Source organism: Pan troglodytes, chromosome 14 (genome assembly GCF_028858775.2).
Source record: "Pan troglodytes isolate AG18354 chromosome 14, NHGRI_mPanTro3-v2.0_pri, whole genome shotgun sequence".
In the NCBI taxonomy this organism is placed as follows: domain Eukaryota; kingdom Metazoa; phylum Chordata; class Mammalia; order Primates; family Hominidae; genus Pan; species Pan troglodytes.
Genome location: NC_072412.2, coordinates 44,965,671 through 44,989,486, shown reverse-complemented (window position 1 = coordinate 44,989,486; position 23,816 = coordinate 44,965,671). Strand labels below are relative to the sequence as shown.

The 23,816-nt window shown below is 38.8% G+C and overlaps 1 protein-coding gene across 34 annotated transcripts in view; it reads right to left on the bottom strand.

Moving 5' to 3' along the window:
- Positions 1-17,939: 17,939 nt before the first annotated feature.
- ZC3H13 (zinc finger CCCH-type containing 13) overlaps positions 17,940-23,816 on the bottom strand; it is a 97,337-nt gene continuing 91,460 nt past the window's right edge. For all 34 annotated transcript variants that reach the window (XM_009440609.5, XM_009440611.5, XM_509666.8 and 31 more), the window contains 2 exons: positions 22,965-23,128; positions 17,940-20,767 (listed from right to left, as the gene is read on the bottom strand). In XM_009440609.5, the coding sequence (XP_009438884.5) occupies positions 20,597-20,767; positions 22,965-23,128 (335 nt within the window). In that variant the 3' untranslated portion in view covers positions 17,940-20,596. The remainder of the gene's footprint in view (positions 20,768-22,964; positions 23,129-23,816) is intronic.

The window sequence follows — 23,816 nt, the reverse complement described above, 5'->3', positions numbered from 1 at the left end:
AATGGGGTGGTGGGAGGGGCTGCCAACATCCATCAGAGATTAAGCAATTTCTCTCCTTTTCTGGCGTTGGCCTCAGAAAAGCCAGCGTTGGTCATCAGACTACTTCGTGCAGAATCTGAGGCTATGTTGAGCTGTTAGTGCTGCTAATCGGATCCTAGGATGTGTTTTTTCTTTTCTATGCCGGGTAAACCATACATGCCAGCAAAACACTTTGAGATTATTCTTGCTCTGAATTGTAGAAATGCATGCTTAGGGTACATCCAGCAGAGTGCTTTGATTAGAAATTTAGATAACTGGTAAGAAATCACCGGAGGGAGATAGAATCTGGCAAACAAATTTCTTCTGGATGTTGAGTCACTCCTTATGCTAACACGGTATCTTCATTAGTTAATGGGTCTGTTCAAAGAACTGATAAAGCTGGTTAAATATTGATCATTTGATCAGCTTTATTTAAAGAACTCAAGGGACTGGGCTAATTGAAATGTCTTTTCTGAATGTGGAGGACAGCCATGCCAAAAAAAAAAAAAAGTGTAGTAAAAACAAGGACCATAAAAAAACAAGGAGGTTTGCCATTTTTCTTCAAATTTAAACTAGATGCTTTTTGAAATTGCTTCTAGTCACAAAATCGTTTTATAAAGTTATTGAAATGTGAGTCACTAATGCTGATTTTTATTTTTCTGTGGCTCCTAAAACTTCAGACTTAATTGTTTTCTCTCTACAGAAAAATAAATACTATTGCAAAACAATCTGTTGTTATAGCTGGATTCATTAGAAAACAGGAGTTCTTTAGAAACATTACCTATCCCAAGCCTTGCAATGATCTTGTTTGATATTTGTATCTTTTCACAGCTGAGGCATGAAAGGGTTAGTTTGCCCCACACATAGCTCTAATCCAAATAAACAAGGATGTAACCCCAGTCTCTCAAGCTTGCCCAGGCAGAGTGTTATTTCTAAAATTATACACTGACCAGAGGCTGGCAACCAAGTCCCTTTTAAAGGAAATAACATTAAGACTAATATCGGACTTTTGAATGTCAATGTTTTATGCCAGAAGATTAGGGGTAGCAAATTTAAAACACTCAAGGAAAGAAAATGTGGGCCAAAGACTATGAATTTAGACAAACTGATCTTCAAGTATAAAGGCCACAGACAAACTGTTATGAACATATTAGAATTTAGGGAATATTGTACCCCCGATCCTTTCCTAAGGAATTGACTTGAGAACATGCTTGGACCAACCAAAATGACTGGTGAGACATACTTGCCTATAAAGCTAATATTAAATGGGAGAATATGGGAGACGGTATAGTAGTAATTGCACACTCTGATAATGTCTCTGCAGCCCAACCATTAAACTGTGGAGAGAGAAGGTGGAGAGTGCCTGTATATGGAAAGAAGAAAAGCTAACTTCATGGCTTTCTTGTATTAACTGTGAGTAAAATAATATTATAGTACTTCAAATTAGATGCTAGAAAACAGGGAAGAGAGGGGAAAGAAAAGATGACTTGCTGTGATCAGATTACTCAAAGGAGGGAACTGATAAGATCCAAAAAGAGGGACTGAGAGTGTTACATAAAAGCAGTCATATAGGTTGGGTGCAGTGGCTCACACCTGTAATCTTAGCACTTTGGGAGGCCGAGGCGGGCAGATCACCTGAGGTCAGGAGTTCGAGCCCAGCCTGGCCAACATGATGAAACCCCATTTCTACTAAAACTATAAAAATTAGCTGGGTGTGGTGATGGGCACCTGTAATCTCAGCTACCCCAGAGGCTAAGGCAGGGAGAATTGCTTGAACCTGAGAGGCAGAGGTTGCAGTGAGCCAGGATGGTGCCAGTGCACCAGCCTGGGCAACAGAGCAAGCGAGACTCCATCTCAGAAAAAAAAAAAAGCAGTCATATAAAGGTCAATTTTGGACTAAAACACAAACCCTCCTGTTGTCCCTGCCTGAATCTCATGTTAAAATGTAATCCCTCATGTTGGAGGTGGGGCCTGGTGGGAGGTGGTTGGATGATAGGGAGCAGATTTCTCATGAATGGTTTAGCTCCATCCTCTTGGTGCTGTCCTCGTGATGGTGAATGAGTTCTTGTGAGATCTGGTCGTTTAGACGTGTGTGGCACCGCCCCCTCCCCTTTCTCTTTCTTGCCCTTGTTTCACCACGTGATGCACCTGCTTCCCCTTCACCTTCTGCCACAATTGTAAGCTTCCTGAGGCTTCCCCAGAAGCCAAGCTGATGTCAGCAACAGGCTTCCTGTACACCATGCAGAACCATGAGCCAATTCAAACTCCTTTTTCTAAATAGCCCACTCTCAGGTATTTCTTTATAGCAACACAAGATTGGACTAACATATTCCCTAAACCTGAAAGATGTATCAGAAAGAATAAATAAAACAGGAGGCCACATAATAAAAAAATACGAAGTGAACTATATCAATCATATCAGTGCAACTAAAGAGACTTAGCTATGAAAACAGTTTCAGATTGGCTAACAAAGTCAAAAAGAAAATTATGCTGTATTTAAGAAGATCATCTGAAACAAAGAGATTCACATAGGTTAAGAAATAAAAGGCTGACCACTGGAAAAAAAAAATCAAATCATTTTTAGTAATCATATTGTTGGCAGCAGTGAGTGTTGCTATCACGATTCTGAGGTTGTTATGTGAGTTGCTGCAAGGTAAAGGAAATGAGCAGTTACAGTGATGCTGCTGGGAAGCATAATTTTTTTTTTTTTTTTTTTTTTTTGAGATGGAGTCTCACTCTGTTGCCCAGGCTACAGTGGAGTGGTGCGATCTCTACTCACTGAAACCTCTGCCTCCCGGGTTCAAGCTATTCTTGTGCCTCAGCCTCCCAAGTAGCTGGGATAACAGACATGCACCACCACACCTGGCTAATTTTTGTATTTTTAGTAGAGTTGGGGTTTCACCATGTTGCCCAGATTGGTCTCGAACTCCTGACCTCAAGTGATTTGCCTGCCTCGGCCTGCCAAAATGCTGGGATTACAGGCATAAGCCACCGCACCTGGCTGGAAGCAGAATTTTTAATGTGAAAGAAGGAAGGTATTGGTGTAAGATAGAAGATTTGAAGTAAAAACCTTATTGCTCTGAATTGCATTATACCAGTTGTATGGGTATTAGTGAAGACTCTCTTCTGACCAAGCCTCTAGTCAGGCTCTGAGTTCTTTCTGACTAGGCCTGACCTTGGGTTTCCCTCTCTGCCCTTGTAGAAACTGGTTTGAGCAAAAATCCTGCTGAGTCTGTGTACAAAAATCCCTCACCCTTGGTATCTGAGCCCCCTCGATACCTAATCATCCTGGCTTGGCTTCAGGAAGAATCCTATGGAGACAGTTGGACCAGAAGCCCCTTTTCCTTTATGTTTGCTCTTCTTTTCCATCCACTGAGCCCCGCTCTGCTCCTTGGTTAAATCCCACTTGTTCGTGTTGGAGTCAGAGTTGAGTCCAATCTGAAGACTGTTGCAGTTGTCCTTCTACCTGTCACCGTGGCCCCCTGTAATGAAGTCTTTATCCATCTTTAGCAAGTGTCAGGAATGAATTTTTTCTTTAGCAGAATTCGTGGTGTATTTTATTTGTCCAGAGAAGTTATTATGTATTTTGTAGTTCAGTTCATTGAATGGGCCCACAAATAAGACTGTGGTCTCTAAATACCATTCTCCACTAAAAGAAACAAGGATCTTTGAGGAAATGGCTAATTCCACGTCTTAGGCAAGAAATGTACAAAATGATTCTGAAACGTCTTCTAATACTAGGAAATAGGGAAGCTGTTTTTTTTTAAAGCTGGATTGTGTCAATATGTTTAGGAGTCCATTTGAAAAGGTTCCTATTGGCCAGAGATGATATAACTGGGGCATCTGTATGAATAATAATGGCAGCGGATTGAAGCAAATCAAAAATGTGTAAATCCGCGAGTTTTTAATTACACAGATTTTAAAAACTCAGCTAACTTCAGGGGTGACTGGTAAGTAGAGGGAAAGAATAAGTGTTTATCTCCCCTTTCCTGTATGAACTGCATCTCACAACAACCAAGCTATCGATGAGGAAAGTTTCTCTTTCTAGGACGCTTCCAGTTTATAAATGGAGAAAAAATGATGGAACCAGATCATTATCATTTTGCAACAGCTAATAAAATAGTGGGCACAGACAACAACAGTTAATGGCTACTGACATCACAAAGAGACTATCAGACATTATAGGCTTCCTTTTGGAATATACAACACCAGCACGAAATATTTCTGCCAAATAATCTAACCTCATTGTATTCAAGTCTCTGCTCCTTACAGAAGCTCTCTCTTTATCTAAATTGGGAGGCAGCTGGGAATTTGGATTGAAGAGGAGGGCTGGGAGGGCGAGAGAGGGGTGAGAGAGGAAACAAGATTAACTTCAGAATTTGAAGGACGATTTCACAAAATAAATGCTTTAAAAATCTGGATTCCTCTTTGTGACATTGGTTTTGCTTTGATGAGAGCATGTTGATGCATGAAGACTTCATGTCATCTTGGTTGAAAGTGCGCTTTAAAGTTCAATAGTCATAGCCGTTTGACCTTGAGCAAATCACGTATTGTTGTGAACCGCTGCTTCTTCATGAGAAAATGAAGGCTGATAATATCTTCCTTACAGGTTTATGAGAAGTTGATGAGATACAGAATGGGAAAGTGCTTGGCACGTAGTCACTCAACCAATAGCTCCTGTGCCCATTCCTCAAGTGGCTGAGGGTGGTATCCCTTGACAATGTTGCCACATTCAATTTGCAGAGCACTTCAGAGTGAAATTGCCATTAGTAAACTTGAATTTTGTTGTGAATATTTGTTCTTCTTTCAGTTAAGCATCTTTGAACATCCTTCCTATGCTTCAGGGGATTCTCCACCTAGTGAATCTGTGCTTCCCCAGATTCAAGGAAGAAACTCACCTTCCCAGCCTCCCTCTGCAGCTGGGGCCATGTGATCAGGCTCCACCAATCAGAGCTGCTACAAAGGACTTTCAATTCAGCAGCCAGAGAAGGAAAAGGCAGCTGCCACAGTCTCCATTCTGCTGAGGGAGGCAGCAGTGCCAGGGCTCCTCGTGGGACCATCTGGGCTCTGTATATAAAGGGTAATATGCAGAACCCATGCCCAGAGGCATAGTGGTGCCCACCACATGGGAGTGATCCTGCAGTGGGGTTTGGGCCCTACTCCTGGTTGCATAAATTCAAGCCTGGTTCTCCAGCCCTCTAATGTCCTTTCATACTTTTTTTTCAACTTAAACCAGGAAGAATTAGTTTTGCTGACCCTTCTTTATTTCTTTATATATGGCCCCTCTTTATTAGCAAGGATAGGTGTACTGCCGTAAAAACCCCACATCTCAGTGATTTAATTTAACACACCAATCAGGTGGCTCTCCTCTGAGCAGTGATTTGAGATTCAACCCCTTCCAGCTTGTGAAGCCACTGCTCTGGAAAGTCTTGGGGTTTTCTGCTGGATTCTTGGTTGGGTCTAGACAGTTTATGAACAAAGAGAAAAAGTGTGAAGGCTTTCATGGGAGTCAGTAGGTGCTGGACTGGAAAATTGCACCCATCTTTCCACAAGGCAAGTGGGTGAAAGGTGTAGGCTAGCTGTGTGCCCGAGAAGAAGAAGTGGCCAGCCCCATCACTGTGGCCTTGGCTAAGTCCATCCAAGCACTACTTTCCTTGTATCAGGAAGTTCTCCCTCATGGTTCACTCCAGTTCATAATAAGGATTAAAATCTGATAATGTGGGCACAAGGGCTTTGTGAAGTGTAAAGTTCTACATTGATATAAGAGATACCACACAAACGTGGATATCACTTGCAGACATGCTACATCTTACAGCAAATGTTGGTCAAAGTCTCTGGATAATCATCACCTGAATTCTATTTTTAAACCCTAAACCATGTCAATTAAAACAAATCCAGGCCTAGGTAAGGGGAGACTTTTTTCAAAAAGAGGAGATTTTTGCTATAAGGGAAGGAACTGTTGCAATAGGAAGAACCCTCTGACCATATGACCTGAAGCATCAGAAGTCAAGCAAAGAGGGCTTTTCTTTCACAAGCAAGAGAGGACAGATGTGAGGACTTAGAATGGATGGTGTGATGGGACATAGAATGGATGGTGTGATGGCACAGCTGGTTAGGAAGTATCTTGTCTTGTAATCAGCTGATTCTCAGGAGGGGAAGTCAAGGAGGGGTTGTTCCTTGTTCTTTAAGCTCATGGGTGGGTCAAGATCCAGGAGCTTGTGGGGAGTGGGGAGACTTGATTAAAATTTTATCACATCAAGTCAATGGGTATTTAATCCATATTGGTCAGTGGGGACAAACAGTTCAGCAAATCATTTGTGAGAAAAAAGAGCATTCCATGGTTTGATTTTGACCCCCCAAAGTTCATGTGTTGGAAACTTAATCTTCAATGCAACAGTGTTGAGAGGTGGGACCTGTAAGAAGTGATTAGATCATAACGGCTTAGCCCTCGTAAACGGATTAATGCTGTTATTGAGAGAATAGGTCATTGAAGGAGTGAATTCTTGAAGAAAAAAAAGGGATGACTTTAGTCCTTTTCCTCTTTTGCTCACTCTTATGCTCTTTTGCCCTTCCACCTTCTGCCATGGGATGACACAGCATGAAGATCCTTGCTAGATGTTGGCACCATGCTCCTGGACTTCCCGGCTTCCAGAACTTGGAGTCAAATACATTTCTGTTCATTATAAATTACCCAGTCTGTATTAACTTTGTTATAGCAACATAAAGTGGACTAAGACACAATGGGAATTTGGAGGATCCAGGTCTGGCCTTATCACAGATAAACAAAGTCGTTAAGTCCACATGTCTTATCTAAGTCATATGGGGAAGGGTGGTTCTTTGCAGTAAGCCACTTTTGCAACACAAAAGTGTGAGACTCAGGGAAAGTTCAATATCATTAGCTGAATACTGATAATTATATAATGACTATAAAAATAGGAATGTAAAACAGAATGACATCCCTAGCTAGCCAACTGATACCAGTAGTTAATTTTCATTTACCCAATCTATTTTAATATACCACAGTGCTAAGTATTAGACAGGGTATGCCTCTAAGACAAACTGCATCATGTATAGGACAATAATATCTGAGCTATGAAATAAAGTAATGAATTACATTTCAGTGTTATGAAAAAAACCCTGGGCATTTGGGATTTTCATTCAAATAAAATATTATTTCAGCCTACTTATGGATAAGATTAGGTTGAAGTCTTTTTGATTCAATATAGATGTTTTTAGTTCACAATTTTCAATGTTTAAAACTGTGTGCAACTGAATAAGTCTTAAAGCAGCTCATCTACCATGTAAATTTGTATGTACTTAGATTTCAGAGAGTTCATTATTTAAACTTATATCTTAATGTGTTTTATGAACCTGTTGTTAAAGTCATTAAAGTCAGTTATTACTTATACTCAGCAGGTTCATTTCAATTCGTAGTATTTAAGCTGTTCTCACAGTTAAAATACCAAAAAGGCTTACTCAACATTATGCACCAACAGCAGGAAAAAAACATTTTCATAACTGAAGTAACTTTCAATTTATGCATACAAAACACATTCAAGATCAAGAAAATGCCTCCTACTCATCCTGTATATCATAAACAAAGGAATTTTTTCTTCCCACACAGAGAGATAAAGAGGAAAGAAAGAAATTTCCACACAGTTTTTGGAGTGGGTGTCAGGGAGACAGAAGAACGGTATCCATGGCTCGTAGTTATCAGTCACTCTGAAAACAGGCATCTCTGCCTAACCTGGGCTTAAGTAATGGAAGGAAGCCCAGACTCAGTTTCTCAAAGAGCAGGAAAATCCACTCTTCCTTTTCACCAAGTGAACCATAAAGTTTCCTTGCTTGCATGTGCCCTCACCCAAGCAACAGAGTCCCTCCATGTTTTTGTAAATATTTGGTCTGTCTGACATTTCACCAGGAAAGGAAGATGGTAAAGAGACCCTGGGACACATGCTAGGGATCAGCTAGTTACCAGTGTCCACGGAATGCCAGTGCAAGCCATAATCAACGGAGGTCTGGGTTATAGTCTCTCCCTGAATGCCACATGATAGGCCACTGCAAAGTAAACAGAACTTCCCTAACTTTAAACACACACATGCAACTCCCCCATCCAACACGATCTTCCTCTGGTTTAATTACATTGCATTTTGGATGAATGTATTTATTTATTTTAGAGACAAGGTCTTGTTCTGTCACTTAGGCTGGAGTGCAGCGGCACCATCATAGCTCATTGTAGCCTCAAATTCCTGGGCTCAAGTGATTCTCCCACCTCAGCCTTCCAAATAGCTGGGACTACAGGCATGCACAACCACGCCCAGCCCGTATATGGAATGTTTTTTAACATAATGGATTTTTGACTGAATGATGATGCTATTGGTGTCTGCTATTTCCCATCCCCTCCAAAGTCTGCTTGTGAAAGATAAGTGCCACAAGTTTAATTTATGCTGCACCCTGAGGAGTCTTGATCGAAAATAAAAGCCGGTATCTATTTAAGAAATGTAACATAAAATTCTTTCCCAAAGGAACTGGCAAAGAGCTTCAGGAGATATGGTAATAATATGTCACATGTAGCCACTAGAAATGTCATGAAGTTATTTTGAAATTATCAGCTACCCTTTTAAACTTCAAAATGACTAAAAGAGCTTCTTGGTTGGATGGTTCATTTTAATAGGAAACCTGTCTATATTTGCCCTTTAGGGAATTCACATTCTTTGTGAACAATCAAATTCAGGGATGAACCCATTTAACATCGTCATTAGCGCAAAACACAGATTAATTAAGCAATCATCCCTCTAACAGTGCTTATCAGTGGTTGATAACAGGTTTGCAAGTTAACTTTCTGAAGGTGAACCTGTGATGGTGAATGTCCCAGGCAGCTGGTTAACCATAGTAAAAATTTTGACAAAGCTGATTGCTGCCTTCAATCGGCCTTGATTTGTAACAGTTATAATAAATTCATAAATATTGTGCTGGAGACAGCAGTGCAGAGGAAAGCAATCGGTGTGTGTCCGTGGAGGATATGAAACAGCAAGAAAGAAGCTAACAGTCGAGCTGCAATCACAGCCGCAGATGTAAAAACTGTATTACAGTTTTAATTTAAAAATAATTTTTTTTGCTTTTAATTATTTTGTTCCTTTTTTTCCCCATCACTACAGATGAAACTTAATTGTCATGGAAAAATGATGCAGAGAACTGAAGTCTAGGCATAAGAAAGTAAAAATTAATGAGGGCTGGGAAATTTTTAATACCTATATTTACATCTTAATATGAAAAAATAGCTATCCTGAAAGAATGAAAGCTTGAAGTGGATTCAGCTAGAACCTGATCAATTTTATTAATTCCATCACAAACTTCCTCTGCCCTTAGTTAAAGGAATAAATCCAAAGGAAGAAATATGCCGTAAATTTTATGACATAGTAGACAAATTTTACTTCAACTTGATTTAGGGAACATTTGAGCGTTCCCCGTTTTCAAGTGAAAAAGCTGTTCACTGGAGCAGCGTAGGAGTGGGGACTAAAAAGATCAATTAGAAATGGCTCCTGAATTCATGTGGATTATCCTGTTCAAATTACTACATGGGAGGCTGTTAGACTAAGGCGGCTCCAGTGCCCTGGGTTGCTAAGTGAGCAAACTGAAACCTAACTCAGAATTTTTTTGTGTGTGTGTGTGTGAGAGTTTTTGTTCTGTTGCCCAGGCTGGAGTGCAATGGCACAATCTCGGCTCACTACAACCTCCCCTTCCTGGGTTCAAGCAATTCTCCTGCCTCAGTCTCTCGAGTAGCTGGGATTACAGGCACCTGCCACCACGCCCGGCTAATTTTGTGTATTTTTAGTAGAGACGGGGTTTAGCCATGTTGGCCAGGCTGGTCTCGAACTCTTGACCTCAGGTGATCCACTCACCTTGGCCTCCCAAAGTGCTGAGATTGCAGGCATAAGCCACCACGCCCAGCCTCTAACTCAGAATTTAAAAGGAAATGAAATATAGGTTCAGCCAATCACAGGCAGCTAACTGGCATTTAGTTACATTGTCTTGAGCTTCCCACTGGGATAGTTCCAATAAGGTAATTGCTCAAACTTAACCAATCAAAACATGTCTTTGTTCAGTGTCTGCACTGGCCCTCTATAAGCTTTCAATGCAACCACCTCAGGTGGTGCCCCAACCACTTCTGGTTTGGAACTGCCTGATTCAGGAATCACCGTTTGCTTAAATAAACTCTAAATTTTAATATGCCAATGCTTATCTTTTACCAATAATATGGAAAATAGGCTGACACCTATACAACCAACTAGAGTCCTAATTTAGGAGATGTGATATCGTAGAGACTGTAATAGTCCAATGTACTGTAGAGGCATGTTATAACAGACAAAAACAAAGTGTGGAGAGAACAGTTAATTTGGAATGGGAAGAGAAAGGTTTCATTGAAAAAGTGCGAAGAATGTATCGGAAGGATAAACACAAACTTACTAGGTGAAGGAGGTATTGGAGGGATGGTCAGCAGGGGTCAGTCAGTATTCAAGGGGGAGGAAGAAACAGCCAACATTTTTAAAGAAACATTTTTAAAGAAACTACTGGTATGCCGGGCAGCGTGCCCTACACTGGACAGGAAGGTGCATAAGATGCAATACCTAAGATACTCAGAGTCTCACAGAAGACAAGCACACGGAGCCGTGAAGGTCTATTGGGTGTAGGAAGCAGATAAGTCATCCTGGGAGGAAGATGTGGTTAGAAGGTCCATTTTGGGGTGAGATTGTGAAGAGTGGTGTGTTTGGACTTTGTTCCATGGAAAACATGAAACATCCAGACTGTTAAGCAGAGGAGTGACAAAGAAAGTCATGGAAACTTAAGGTACAACCCAATCGCCTTAATTTATAGATTGGGAAAGTGACACTCACAGAGGTTGATTGCCTTAAATGTATATAACTTGACAGTGGCAAGGCCACAGCCAGAAACCAGGTTGATCATATCTGTATTTTCGGATAATTTAGAGATATTATTCTGGGTGCAGGGTAGAGGACAGATTAGGAAGAAGGGGGCTGAAGGTGTCCAGGTAGTAAGCAACAGCTAAGAGGCTGCTGAATGGTCCAAATGAAGAAATGATGAGCTCTATCTATCTATCTATCATCTATCTATCATCAATCATCTACCAATCATCTATCCATCTATGTCTTCAATATTAACTGATGTTTTTGCATCATTTTGATGCCTTTTATTAGTTTCCAAACTCAATGTACTTTACAATCAGAATTATTATTCATATTCGTTTCATACAATTCTGATGCTTTTTATCACACTTTAGGGATCAGAAATAAGATGTAATTCCCTGCTTCCTGCCTGCATGTGCTAAGGAGGTATCCTGTAAAAATGGAAGGCGTTTTGCCCTAACTCATTTGTCATGCAAGAATGAACTACCGTTGGGTTAAATTAATTGTAGATAGATTGTGGCCATATAGTTAAAGGCAACTGAATGCAATTTATAATGCTTAATAAAAATCTCATTTTGGGAGTGTTTAAAAGAAAATGATGCAAACCTATACTTGAACTGTGGCTGTGGGAATATACAAATTGGAGAAGTGGTAGCACTGGAAGCAGACTGTATTAATTTGCTAGAGCTTCCCTAACAAGATACCACAGACCAGGTGGCTTAAACAACAGAAATTTATTTTCTCACAGTTCTGGAGGCTAGAAGTCCGAGATCAAGGTCTCAGCAGGGTTGGTTTCTTCTGAGGCCTCTCTCCTTGGCTTGCATGTAGCAGCCCTCTTGCTGCTGCTTCTTCATGGGCTCATCCCTCGGTGCACAGCATGCCCCTCATATCTCTTCCTTTTCTTATTAGGACACCAGTCACATTCTTTAGGGTCCACCCTAATGGGCTCATTTTAACTTAGTCACTTCTTCAAAGACTTTGTCTCCAAATACAGTTAACTTCTGAGATAAGGGTTAGGACTTTAACAAATGAATTTGGGGGGCACAATTCAGCCCATACTACTTCTCTACAAAGAACTGGTAAGATGGAAATGACGGCCACAGATATCTTGCATTATATAGTACTTCACAGTTTATACAGCAATTTTCATGTTTATCTCATTTAATTTGAGTAGACTTTTGTTATTTGACTCAGTTTTCTTGGATATAGAATTCTGCTGCCAGTTAAGAGTTTATATAGGATGCACAATGGGAAATGCTCAAGTTATAGTCCAGGAGTCTTCAGGTCCCAGCTATCCTTCAGATTCAGTTTATTTTAAAGCGTTTACATAAACAGACAAACGTTTAAAAAAAAGTGTGATTTAAATGTCATATCCCGGCTGGGTGCAGTGGCTCACGCCTGTAATCCCAGCACTTTGAGAGGCCGAAGCGGACGGATCATCTGAGGTCAGGAGTTTGAGACCAGCCTGGCCAACATGGTGAAACCCCATCTCTACTAAAAATACAAAAATTAGCTGGGCATGGTGGTGGGCACCTGTAGTCCTGGCTACTTGGGAGGCTGAGGTGGGAGAATCACTTGAACCCAGGAGGCAGAGATTGCAGTGAGCCGAGATAGCGTCGCTGCACTCCAGCCTGGGCAACAGAGCAAGATTCCGTCTCAAAAAAAAAAAAAAAAAAAAAAAAAAAAAAAAAAAAAAGTCATATTCCTTACCTTTTCCGATAAAGGAACAAATCCAGTTAAAAAAAAAAAAAAAAAAAAGAACAAAAAACTAAGCTAAAGAAGGCCTAACTAGGGCTGGAGGATCCAAGACAGCCAATTCACACGACTGGTGGCAGGAGGCCTTGGCCTCTCACTACATGAACTCCTCAGGGTGGCTTGAAATGTTTTCATGACTTAGCATCTGAGCATTCCCCAGAATGAAGTCCAAGAAACAAGCCACCACGTAGACTCTCAAGCCACATACTTTCGCCTTTACCATATTCCACTCATTAGAAGTTGGTCAAGTTCAGTCCACATTCAAGGAGAGGGGCCCATAATTTTATACACACACATATACACTCTGTGTTAGTATCAGGAGAAAATCCTGACCTAGAAATCCTACCCTGCATTAAAATTTGTCTGTGATACATTAGGGTTTGAGAAGCATTGGAGGATTTCCTTAGTCGAAATACTGTCCTATTCCTCTTGCTACTAAACAATGAGACATTTTCCTACCCTATACTCTAAATGATGCTCTCAGCTCCTGACAAGGAAACGAACACACATTTGACATGTCTCTGAGCTATCGTATGTCAGCTTTCTGTTTAAATCCTAGGATTCTCTACCACCTGCTTACTTCATAGATGAGGAAGCCAAAGTACAATAGCTTGCTCAGGGTCATTCTGCCAGTTTGTGGCAGAGTTAGAATCAGAACTTGTTCTGGGTTCTGGACTATTTAGTTTTATGAAGTTGGCATCAACAGGCCTTAATGGGTACCATTATTTCTCCTTACTTATGTTTCTCCTGAAGTTATGGAAAACACTATTGGTTGGTTGGCAAAGCTAACACCTATAACCCAACCCTCATCCTTTCTGGTCATTTCTAGTAAGGGGGCTAGAAAAGTGAAATGCTCAATTTGCCAGCCTCCTTTGCTTTTAGAGGTAGCCATGTGATATATTTATTGTAAAGGAAACATGACTAAAGAGAGAATATGATTCCTACCTACCAGGATAACATCAAATAACCTTTATTTTGTAAATCACATTTATGTGTTTGGTTTATATTGATACCATAATCCCAAGTATTAATCCATTATAGGTGTTCACCTAAGAATGCATCCTGATGGAACTATCCAAGCTGAGGATTAACGTGACCTTTGGATTGAATTTTAGCTTGGAAAGAAATTTAGTAGGAACATGCTGCATAAATCTGTTTTTCTTCTATAAATTGTATAAAAGCAACAAAAAGGCTGTAAAAATCTCCATAAAGTTTATTTCCAGTGAATCTAGGAGATAAGATATAATCTTCAGATGTCAAAATAGACGTAAGGGCTGCCAAAACAGCTGAGATTTAGCAGAAGTAGTGTCAGGAGACAGTGAAAGGAGGAAGTGCAGTAAGAGTTGAGAGGGACCAGGTAGTAGCAAATCTCAGCAAAAAATACCGCTTTTGAATGTGAGGGTTCCCCTTGAAAGGCAAAAGCTATGTCCCTTGTTTGGAACAATCAATTAGGAGCGGAGAAGAGCGAGATTGGCTGTGAAGGTCCTCCTGGACCTGGTTTGGTTCAGGGGAGGAGAGGAGGAAGGGCCACCTACACAAGCAATCACAAGGAGCCCTATTTACATGAGCCAGCATGCTTCTATGACATCAGCAGAAAAGATGAAGCATGTGTGTGACGTCTGGAAGGCTACCATGGCTGATTTCCTGCAAACAATGGTATATTACAAGTCATTCAGTATTAAGAAAAAGGAACTGCCGTAAGACTGATACAAAGATACTATATTAAAAAAACTAGAGAAATTAGCAAAAATTAACAGATAATATTCACCATCTGAAAAATTTTGCAGAACAGATGGATATCATTCTGCAACATTTCACCATGAATAGGCTGGGCATGGTGGCTCACACCTGTAATCCTAACATTTTGGGAGGACGAGTCAAGGATTGCTTGAGGTCAGGAGTTTGAGACCAGCCTGGGCAACATAGGGAGACCTTGTTGGCACAAAAGAGTTAAAATAAAAAATTAGCTGGGTGTGGTGGCATGTGCCTGTGTTCCCAGCTACCTGGAAGGCTGAAGTGGGAAGACTCCTGAACCTCGGAGGTGGAGGTTGTAGTGAATCATGACTATGCCACTGCACTCCAGCCTGGGCAACAGAGACATCATCTCAAGAAAAAAAAAATTCAACATGAATATTAAAATCTAGAGATTCAATTGCCTCCATGAAGAAAGTCCACAAAACAAGAAACAAGAAGGAAGAGATGATGAAATCACAGAAAGAAAAAATATGAGCTTAGGAAAGGGGTTATACAAAAAGAAAAATACACAGTGTGGGAAACCAAATGAGTACAGGTAATAAAATGGAGAAATGCAATGAAATGGAAGTAAAGAAAAAAATTAAACTGTTCTGGTAATGGGAGACAAGGTAATTCAGAACAACTTCACACTAAGAACTGGAGAAGCTGGACAAAACATTTATTTTAAAAATTCCGCTTGAATACTGAAAAGCCAGCAAGATGATGAAAAAACCTTGGGCCAAAATTCAGGAGATAGATATGCAGGGGTGAACCTGACATTTGGGGTCAATTTTGCCCAGGTGCCATTTAAAAATCTGGAAAACAGACTGAGGAACCGATCCTAAGTTATGAAGTCCTCTTGGGGAAGGCAGAAAACACTGACACATGGGATCCACCAAGAATGGAGGCTCTTATGAACCCCTGTACTTTGGATCTAGACCTCAAAGTCTGAACCCTGGGAATGACAGTGAGCTACAAGTGCCCATGCATAAACTGCAGCCAAGACGCGAGTCATCTGGGGATTCAGATCATCTTAGTTCCTAAAACAGGATTAAGATGTTTTCAGTCTGACAGTGACCCCAGAAGCAAACAAAACTTGTGTCTGGACAACATCATCTTAGACCTCCACTTTTTTTCTACAAACAACTTTGCAAACACGATTTCTTCATATAGTGAAAGATAACCAGACCTAAGAGTAGGGAAGAAAACATGAAAAAGAGCCAACAGAAACAACACACAATAGAAACAGATTCTGAATTGGCATTAAATATTGGAATTGTCACACATACACACAGAAGTTAATTAACAAGTCTAAAACTTCGATATTTTGAGCAATAATGAGTTATAACCCATGAAATAAAATAGGAATCTATGAGTTTATACTGACATAAATAAGTGAATAAAGGAGAAATAAATGGATAAGGGAATTCCAGTAAGTGTAGAAAAAACAGTGGAATTAGGAAACCAGCATTTGGCAAGCATTACAGCAATACATATGAAATACATAGGGATAACTGATTAACATTAACATCGTTTTCTCTTGATGTTTACATGGTGTCTTTTTTCTATCCTTTTACTTTTAAAGCTCCCTATGTTTTAGGTCAGTCTCATAAGCAACATGTAGTTGTTTTTCTGCGGTTTGATAATCTTTGTCTTTTAATTGGATACTGAATGTTTTCATTTAACATAATTTGTGAATACATTTGGGCTTACATCCACGTGTTTTCTATTTGTCTCACCTGTTCCAAATTGCTTTTTCTCTTCTGCTTGCCTGTTTTGACGTGATTGAATGCCTTTTATCCTTTTATTATTCCTTATTACGTTTGCTTTCAAATGAAATTCCAACTTCATACATAGCCTACATATTCTAAACTTCAATTATCTGAGTACCAGTAATTTCTGTCCTATTTCCACACTGACTACTTAATTTTAGTTATTAACATTTATTCCAAAAAGAAATGTTATATCGCCACAGTAAACTAAAACAATCAGTACCACTTGCCATGCAAAGTAACTAGAACATACAGAACTTGTTTTATACTCTACTGTGGGAAACACTTCCATATTCCACAAGGCTTTGCCAAGATATATACCTACACCACCCCAAATGGTAGCCACTAGCCACATACAGCTATTTAAAAGTAATGACAAAATTTTAAAACTCAGTTTCTCAGTCACACTGGCTATATTTCAAGTGTTTAATACAAGCCACATGAAGCTTGTATTGGCCATTTTTTTGGGGGCAGCATTTACAGAACACTTCCATCATTGTAGAATATTCTGTTGAACAGCACTGTTCTAGACCTTCTCTCTAGCAACCCCCATCCCCTCCACCCAGTGGTGAGCCATAGTAGTATTTTCGTCTTGGAATTCACCAAAGCTCTTTTCCTAGGCCTTTGCATATCCCCATCCCTCTGCCTGAAATACTCCTTCCCCTTTTGCTCTTTGCTAGCTTCTTTTCATTTTTTAGGACTCATCTCATACGTAAGACCTTCTTGATAATCTGAAGTAGTACCCAACTCCCAATCACTACACTTATTTCTCATCTCAGCCATTTGGTTTTTTCTTTAATTGCAATCACTGCAATTTACATTTTATTCATGTCTATTTACTTCCCATCTTTACCTAAGCTACTCCAATTGTACTTCTATCACAGTATAACCAGGTGGTGGCTATCGGCTGTAATCCGAACACTTTGGGAGACTGAGATGGAAGGACTGCCTGAAGCTGGGAGTTTGAGATCATCTGGGCAACATAGTAAGATCCCCCTTTTTTTTTTTTTTAACTTGAGACAGGGTATCATTCTGTTGCCTAGGCTAGAATGGAGTGGCGCCATCACAGCTCGCTGCAGCCTCAACCTCTTGGGCTCAAGCAATCCTCCTGCCTCAGCCTCCCCGAGTAGCTAAGACTACAGGCACGTGCCACCACACTTGGCTAATTTTTGTATTTTTTGCAGAGACGGTGTCCCACTTTGTTGCCCAGGCTGGTTTTGAACTCTTGGGCTCAAGCAATCCTCCTGCCTTGGCCTACCAAAGTGTTTTTTTAATTTTTCTTTTTAAAATTAGCCAGTTATGATGATGCACACCTGTAGTCCCAGCTACTTGGGAAGCTGAGGTGGGAGGATCCCTTGAGCCCTAGAGTTGGAGGCTGCAGTGAGCTATGATCCTGCCACTGCACTCCAGCCTGGGGGTCAGAGAAAGACCCTGCCTCTGAAAAAAAAAAAGAAGGGCTGGGCATGGTGGCTCATGCCTGTAATCCCAGCACTTTGGGAGGCCAAGGTGGGAGGATGGCTTTGAAGCCAGGAGTTTGAGACCAGCCCAGGCAAGACCCCATCTCTATAAAAATAATTTAAAAAAGAAAAAAAAATATGAAAGAAACAGCTCAATAAAATTGAGAAAGTATGTTTACAGATGCATGTAGAAAGTTATTTAATAAAAATATTTCACCATTTAAACTTGGATTCCCCAGAGTGTCATTCAAAATACTGAAATGGAAAGATCAACAAAATTAATGAATAAAGAAAGTTTATTGGAGATTATTAAAGAAAAATGATAAAATAAGGCAAGTCCTAGATCAGATTTAAATACAATATTTAGAAAGATGGCTATATAATTTTAGCTAGGAAAATCAGTAAAAGGGAATATCCTTAAAAGTGGGAGGGGTTCATATAACCTTTTAAAATAGCAAGTTGAGGTGTAAAAGCATCATCAACAATAGTATGTACCTTAATCTTTACACAATTGGACAGTGAGGAGCAAAGTGGGAGATTCTACCAATGCCACTTACAGAACAGATTTTCAAGTTAATAAGTCATAAAATCCTAATGTAGTCATGGGCTAGGATGGTGACGACAATCTGCAATTACTGGTCAGAGTGAAGCGAAGTGACAGGTCAGATTTTTCAGCATATCAAGTTACTACTTAGGTATGCTTACAAAACTTTGTTAAATAAAGTTGGGTGTTGTTAGTATACCCTTTACTAAATGGTGAGGATAGCTGCCAAAATAATCAAAAGGCTAATTATGTGTTAACTCTCATTTATTTTGGATTGCAGACATACTCTTGCCCTTTATCTATCTACACAATTCCTTATTACCAGCAGCTGGAATCCAGTTGTGCAATTATGGCAACTGGACAGACCTGAGCCGTCAGTTATGAGATAGATGACCTTTTAATTGTACTAGCAAACAATTTATAGACTGGAAGATTGTTTTTCGGGAATACCAGTTTAACTGAGACTTTAATTATGGTCCAAGAGCTTTTATGAGAAATTCAATCAAAAATTTTGCTTTAGAAAAATTTTATAGGTATATGTTACTAATACTGAGAATGGTTGAATTAAAAGAAATTGAGACTGAATAGTACATTTCCACTGGAAACATAAAGCTCTGAATGCTGTGACTGAGTGAACAAAGGAATAGTTCTAAATTTTCTTTTGCAACATACATAACAAAAAGATTTCAAACTGAAAGACAACAGGTTTAACTGAATGACAGATTTAACTACATAGTTTTCATTCTATAAATAAATAACTTGTGAAATATCCCTGAAGTCAGTGGACAAATGGGGAAACCATTATTTTTGTCATATTCTACAATTCTGAGAACTAGGATTAGAAATTCTAGGACTTTAAATCTTTGTGCTACAGAGAACAATATTATCCACTAAAATCAGGAAGTGGCTTCCTGAAGGGTATTCATTCTCTGAGATCATACATTTTTTTTTCTTTATTCAAAACACTTAGTAAAGGAAAAGGACACAAGGAAATTCTGATTAAAGTCTTCTGCTCTGTCTGCAATTATACATGCTTTCAAAGTCATTTGAAAGTAAGACCATTTCCTTTGGCAGGTATCTTGTATAAATTAACTTTACAACATATGTTTCTTGAACAGAAACTTTACACCACTGTCATTATGTTACCTATAGAGACAAAACTACTAACACAAGTAATATGGGCTTACAATTATAACACAAACCTGTGAGAGGGCATGATAAAATTAAATTTTGATTGCCTTCTTTTATATTATCACTACTACTGTCTGCTCACAAATTCTGTGGCCAGAGTCCATTTCAAATCCTTCTAAGAGTCCACTTCATGAGTTAAACATATACATATAGAACAAAGCAGGTATACTGTAATTTTTAAAAGTAAATCTGTTTTACATAGTACAGTTGGAGGCAGTTTAATATAATCACAAGTTATAGCTCTAAAAAATATGATAGTAGAATATTAAACCTCAGGTTACGTTAGGTTTGTTAACTCTTGATTTGCTTTGAGTAATTTTTTTCTTCAAAAGCCACATTCCAAGAAGATGCCTTAAGTATCAATGAGCTATATTTGAAGTACATCAACTCTGTTTAAAGCTGTCCAACAATAAGGACACAAGCAGTAAAATATCTGAAGCATGAAACATGTAATGTTGATGACTAATGTTCTAGAACATCAGGAATAAGATTAACGAAGAGCAAAGTAAATCTAAAACAAGGAAAGGGAAGATACATTTATTAAAAATAAAAATAGTACACAATCTCTGATAACAAAAAAAGCATTTAGGGTCAAAAGACATCCAACATACATTGTAACAATGCACACATATTAATTTAAAAAAAGACCCATGAAATAATTTTTAAAAAACTTTCAAAAGGAAAAAACTATTTTGGCTTCCTTCTGCTGAGATTCGCCTATAAACATACCACGCCAGCTAGACCAGCATTCCCTTTCACATGGTCTGTACAACACAGTACTGCACAATGTGAGCAATTACTTTGATGAACACATTGTTTTTGAATAAAATTGTTGGTTCTGTATGGATGATCCAGACATAAATTCATGGTTCCATTTCACAAAAATATTCATAGGCTGGAAGAGCAGTGACAACCATTTTCCAAAATCTTCAGTTTTAACAAAAGGCGCAGAATAAACTACTAAATCTAGATGTTTTCACATTATTTTGCATGAGTGTCAAATACTATGTAAAAATTAACGTAAAATCTTAAGTTGGCCAAAACTAGTGTCTCTAAAGATCAAAATTCTTCACTCTTTTAGCACGGCTGATAAATCTTTTCTGCCTTTGTCACTAATGCTTGTCAAACCAAAGAACTTTGCAAAAGAATATGCACTGCTGAAGGAAGACAGTACCAAAAATACCATATTGAACTTCGGTCTTAAGACACACACAGTTCCTGTTGGATACTGGACTGTGAAAGTTTATTATCTTCAGTCTTTTCATGTCCTGGAGCATGGCAAGTAGTCTTCCGCTTAAATAACCGAAGACTCAATCGAAGTAATTCATTGTCTACCATTGGAGCACTCGTGTAAGCTTGTTTTATGGTGCCCTATTTGAAGAAAACAAAAACAAACTTTAAAAAAGATGTACATTATTAGTAGGAAAGATGGGCAGGTTAACCTCTACTCAAAATATCAAAGTTATAAGAGTATTTCATTTTGGATATTAAATTAGCTTTATTGGATTTCAAAGCAAAATTAGAAAATGTGTTTGGGCTCAATGAATCTTTGAAAAGAAACTTTTAGAGGGCACCTAGTTTAACCTCTTGCTTAAAGTAGGAATCCTCTCAACAATTTCTGACAGGTAATCAACCAGTTTTTACTTTATCATTTCCAATGACAAAACAAACAAAAAACACACTGCACATTCTGTTGTTGAATGGCACTATTTCTTCCATGTGATGGAATAAAAGCTCTTCTATGGTGCTACACTGTAATTCAATCTTACCTTTACTTGACAATCCTTCAGTTCTATGAAGGTAAGTGCCATGAGTTCCTTCCTCACATAGTTTTTCCTTCTGTAAGCCAAACATTCTATTCTATACTCCTTACCAATCTTTCAATGTCCCATAAAAAGTGAGCTCGAAAACCGAATAAATCCTTTAGAAGACAGCTAATCATGCAGTATGCTGAAGAACTACTACCTCCCTTATACTAAAATATGTATCTATATTATTGTGACTTAAAGTTACATTAGCATTTTTTGGAAAGTTATTGTCATAGAGAAGGGACCAGGGAATGTTACAAAATACAAAACAAAGAAAAGTGCATACTGAAATCAGGGAGCAAAGGAGAATGACTGTAGTGATTCTGTCAAAAGTAATCTTGAACCAGACTTTTAAGTGAGGAAAACTTGATTATACAGTCAAGACATGTTTTAAAAATCTCCTGTTCCTCGTATTTGTTTCCATTTTAATCTTTGGAGATAAACTCATTCTTCTGTTTTTTAAAAATTGAATCCCCCCTACCCACTAGCCTAAATCTGAGTATTTTTCTTTAACGAAGTAATCTTTTCTTTAGCAATGTTATATAGTCAAAGATAATTCTGTTTTCCTAACTGCCTCAAGTAAAAAGCTAGTGAAGTTAACCATTTTATCATTACTCTAAACTTTCTAAGCAAAGAATCACACCAACTCTCTTTTGTCATCCAGGTTGAGTAGTCCTCAACTGAAATGCTTTGGACCAGAAATGTTTCAGATTTGGAAATTTTTTTGGATTCTGGAATATTTGCATTACATTTACTTACCCAGTTGAGCATCCCTATCTAAGAATCCAAAATCTGAAATTCTCCAAAGAGCATTTCCTTTGAGAGTCATGTCGATGCTCAAAAGCTTCGGATTAGGAATACTCAGTCTGTTCTACCTGTACCCACCCACTCACCACCCCAAATAAAAATCCCAGTTTCTTTTTTTTTTTTTTTTTTTTTTTTTTTTTTTTGAGACGGAGTCTTGCTCTGTCGCCCAGGCTGGAGTGCAGTGGCACGATCTCTGCTCACTGCAAGCTCCGCCTCCTGGGTTTACGCCATTCTCCTGCCTCAGCCTCCCAAGTAGCTGGGACTACAGATGCCCGCCACCATGCCTGGCTAATTTTTTGTATTTTTAGTAGAGACAGGGTTTCATTGTATTAGCCAGGATGGTCTCGATCTCCTGACCTCGTGATTCACCTGCCTTGGCCTCCCAAAGTGCTGGGATTACAGGCATGAGCCACCGCGCCCGGCCAAAAATCCCAGTTTCTTAACTTTAAAGAGTCTAAAATGTTTTCATCTTGGGTTTACCAGATTTCATTAACAGATCTCTTCCAAATCTAATTTCTATTCCTCTTACTTCTCAATCTCTTTATTCCTCTCAAATGCTTATATAGAGTCGCTTTATTTCCCTTTCTTCCAACTTTGTATATTCTCATAAATACTACTCTCATAAATATCCTCATCACTCTAAGAAATTTTTTTCCTTGAGTTTCAATTTAAATAAATTTTTGTAATACGTTTGCTTGTTGAAAGCTTTTCACAAAAAATGTTTAACAGAAATGGAATATTTTAAACTTTATTAAAACAAAATTCATTAATACTGTTGAAGTAAAATAAAGCATATTATACATTTTAATGGCATTCTTCTTTTTACATGTATAAAAGATTAGGAAACCAAACTCATAAAAACATAAGATTGCAATCTCAATTTAAAACAACCAAATGAAAAATAGGCCATTCACACTATTCACTTTGTATTTTTTCCAAGGAAATAACAGTACCTTCTCATTTTTAACAAGCTGCTTTCGAATTGCAGAATCCCGTCTGAAGCACAACGCCTTACAACATGGGCCAAGATTACTAAGAAGACTTGCTCTTTCTTCTTTTCGTAGTAATGCAGCCATATTGAGAGCCCCCAATTCATGTTCAAAGAGATTGTCTGCATCTTTCAAAAAAAAGTAAACATGCATCAAGTTTTACTAAAATAGAAAAGGGTTACCAACTACTTAACTGAATATTCTACAAATTCTATACTTTATTAAAGTTAGCAACATTGGTGAAAATTATTTCACATTAAAGGCAATATATTCTCTGTGAAGCACCTTCAACACGTAGTTATGTTGGTAGTCTCAAACAAGAATAAATATTCTGATAGCCACTTTAAATTTACTTAAAATATAAGAAAAGCAGACTGTATGTAGATCTCAAGGTAGAGCCCAGGGAATTTTTTTTTTAATTTTAAAAAATTTATTTATTTATTTATTTTTTGAGATAAAGTATCTCTCTGTTGCCCAGGCTGTAGTGCAATGGCACGATCTCGGCTCACTGAAACCTCCACCTCCTGGATTCAAGCGATTCTCCTGCCTCAGCTTCCCGAGTAGCTGGGATTACAGGCGTACACCACCACACCTGGCTAATTTTTTTTTTTTGTATTTTTAGTAGAGATGGGGTTTCACCATGTTGGCCAGGCTAGTCTTGAACTCCTGACCTCAAGTGATCTGCCTGCCTCGGCCTCCCAAAGTGCTGGGATTACAGGCATGAGTCACCGCCCCCAGCCCCAGGGAATTTATTTAAAGAACGTTTTTAAAGGATGTTTTAAAGAAACGTTCAAGTTAAGAATCATTGAACTCTAA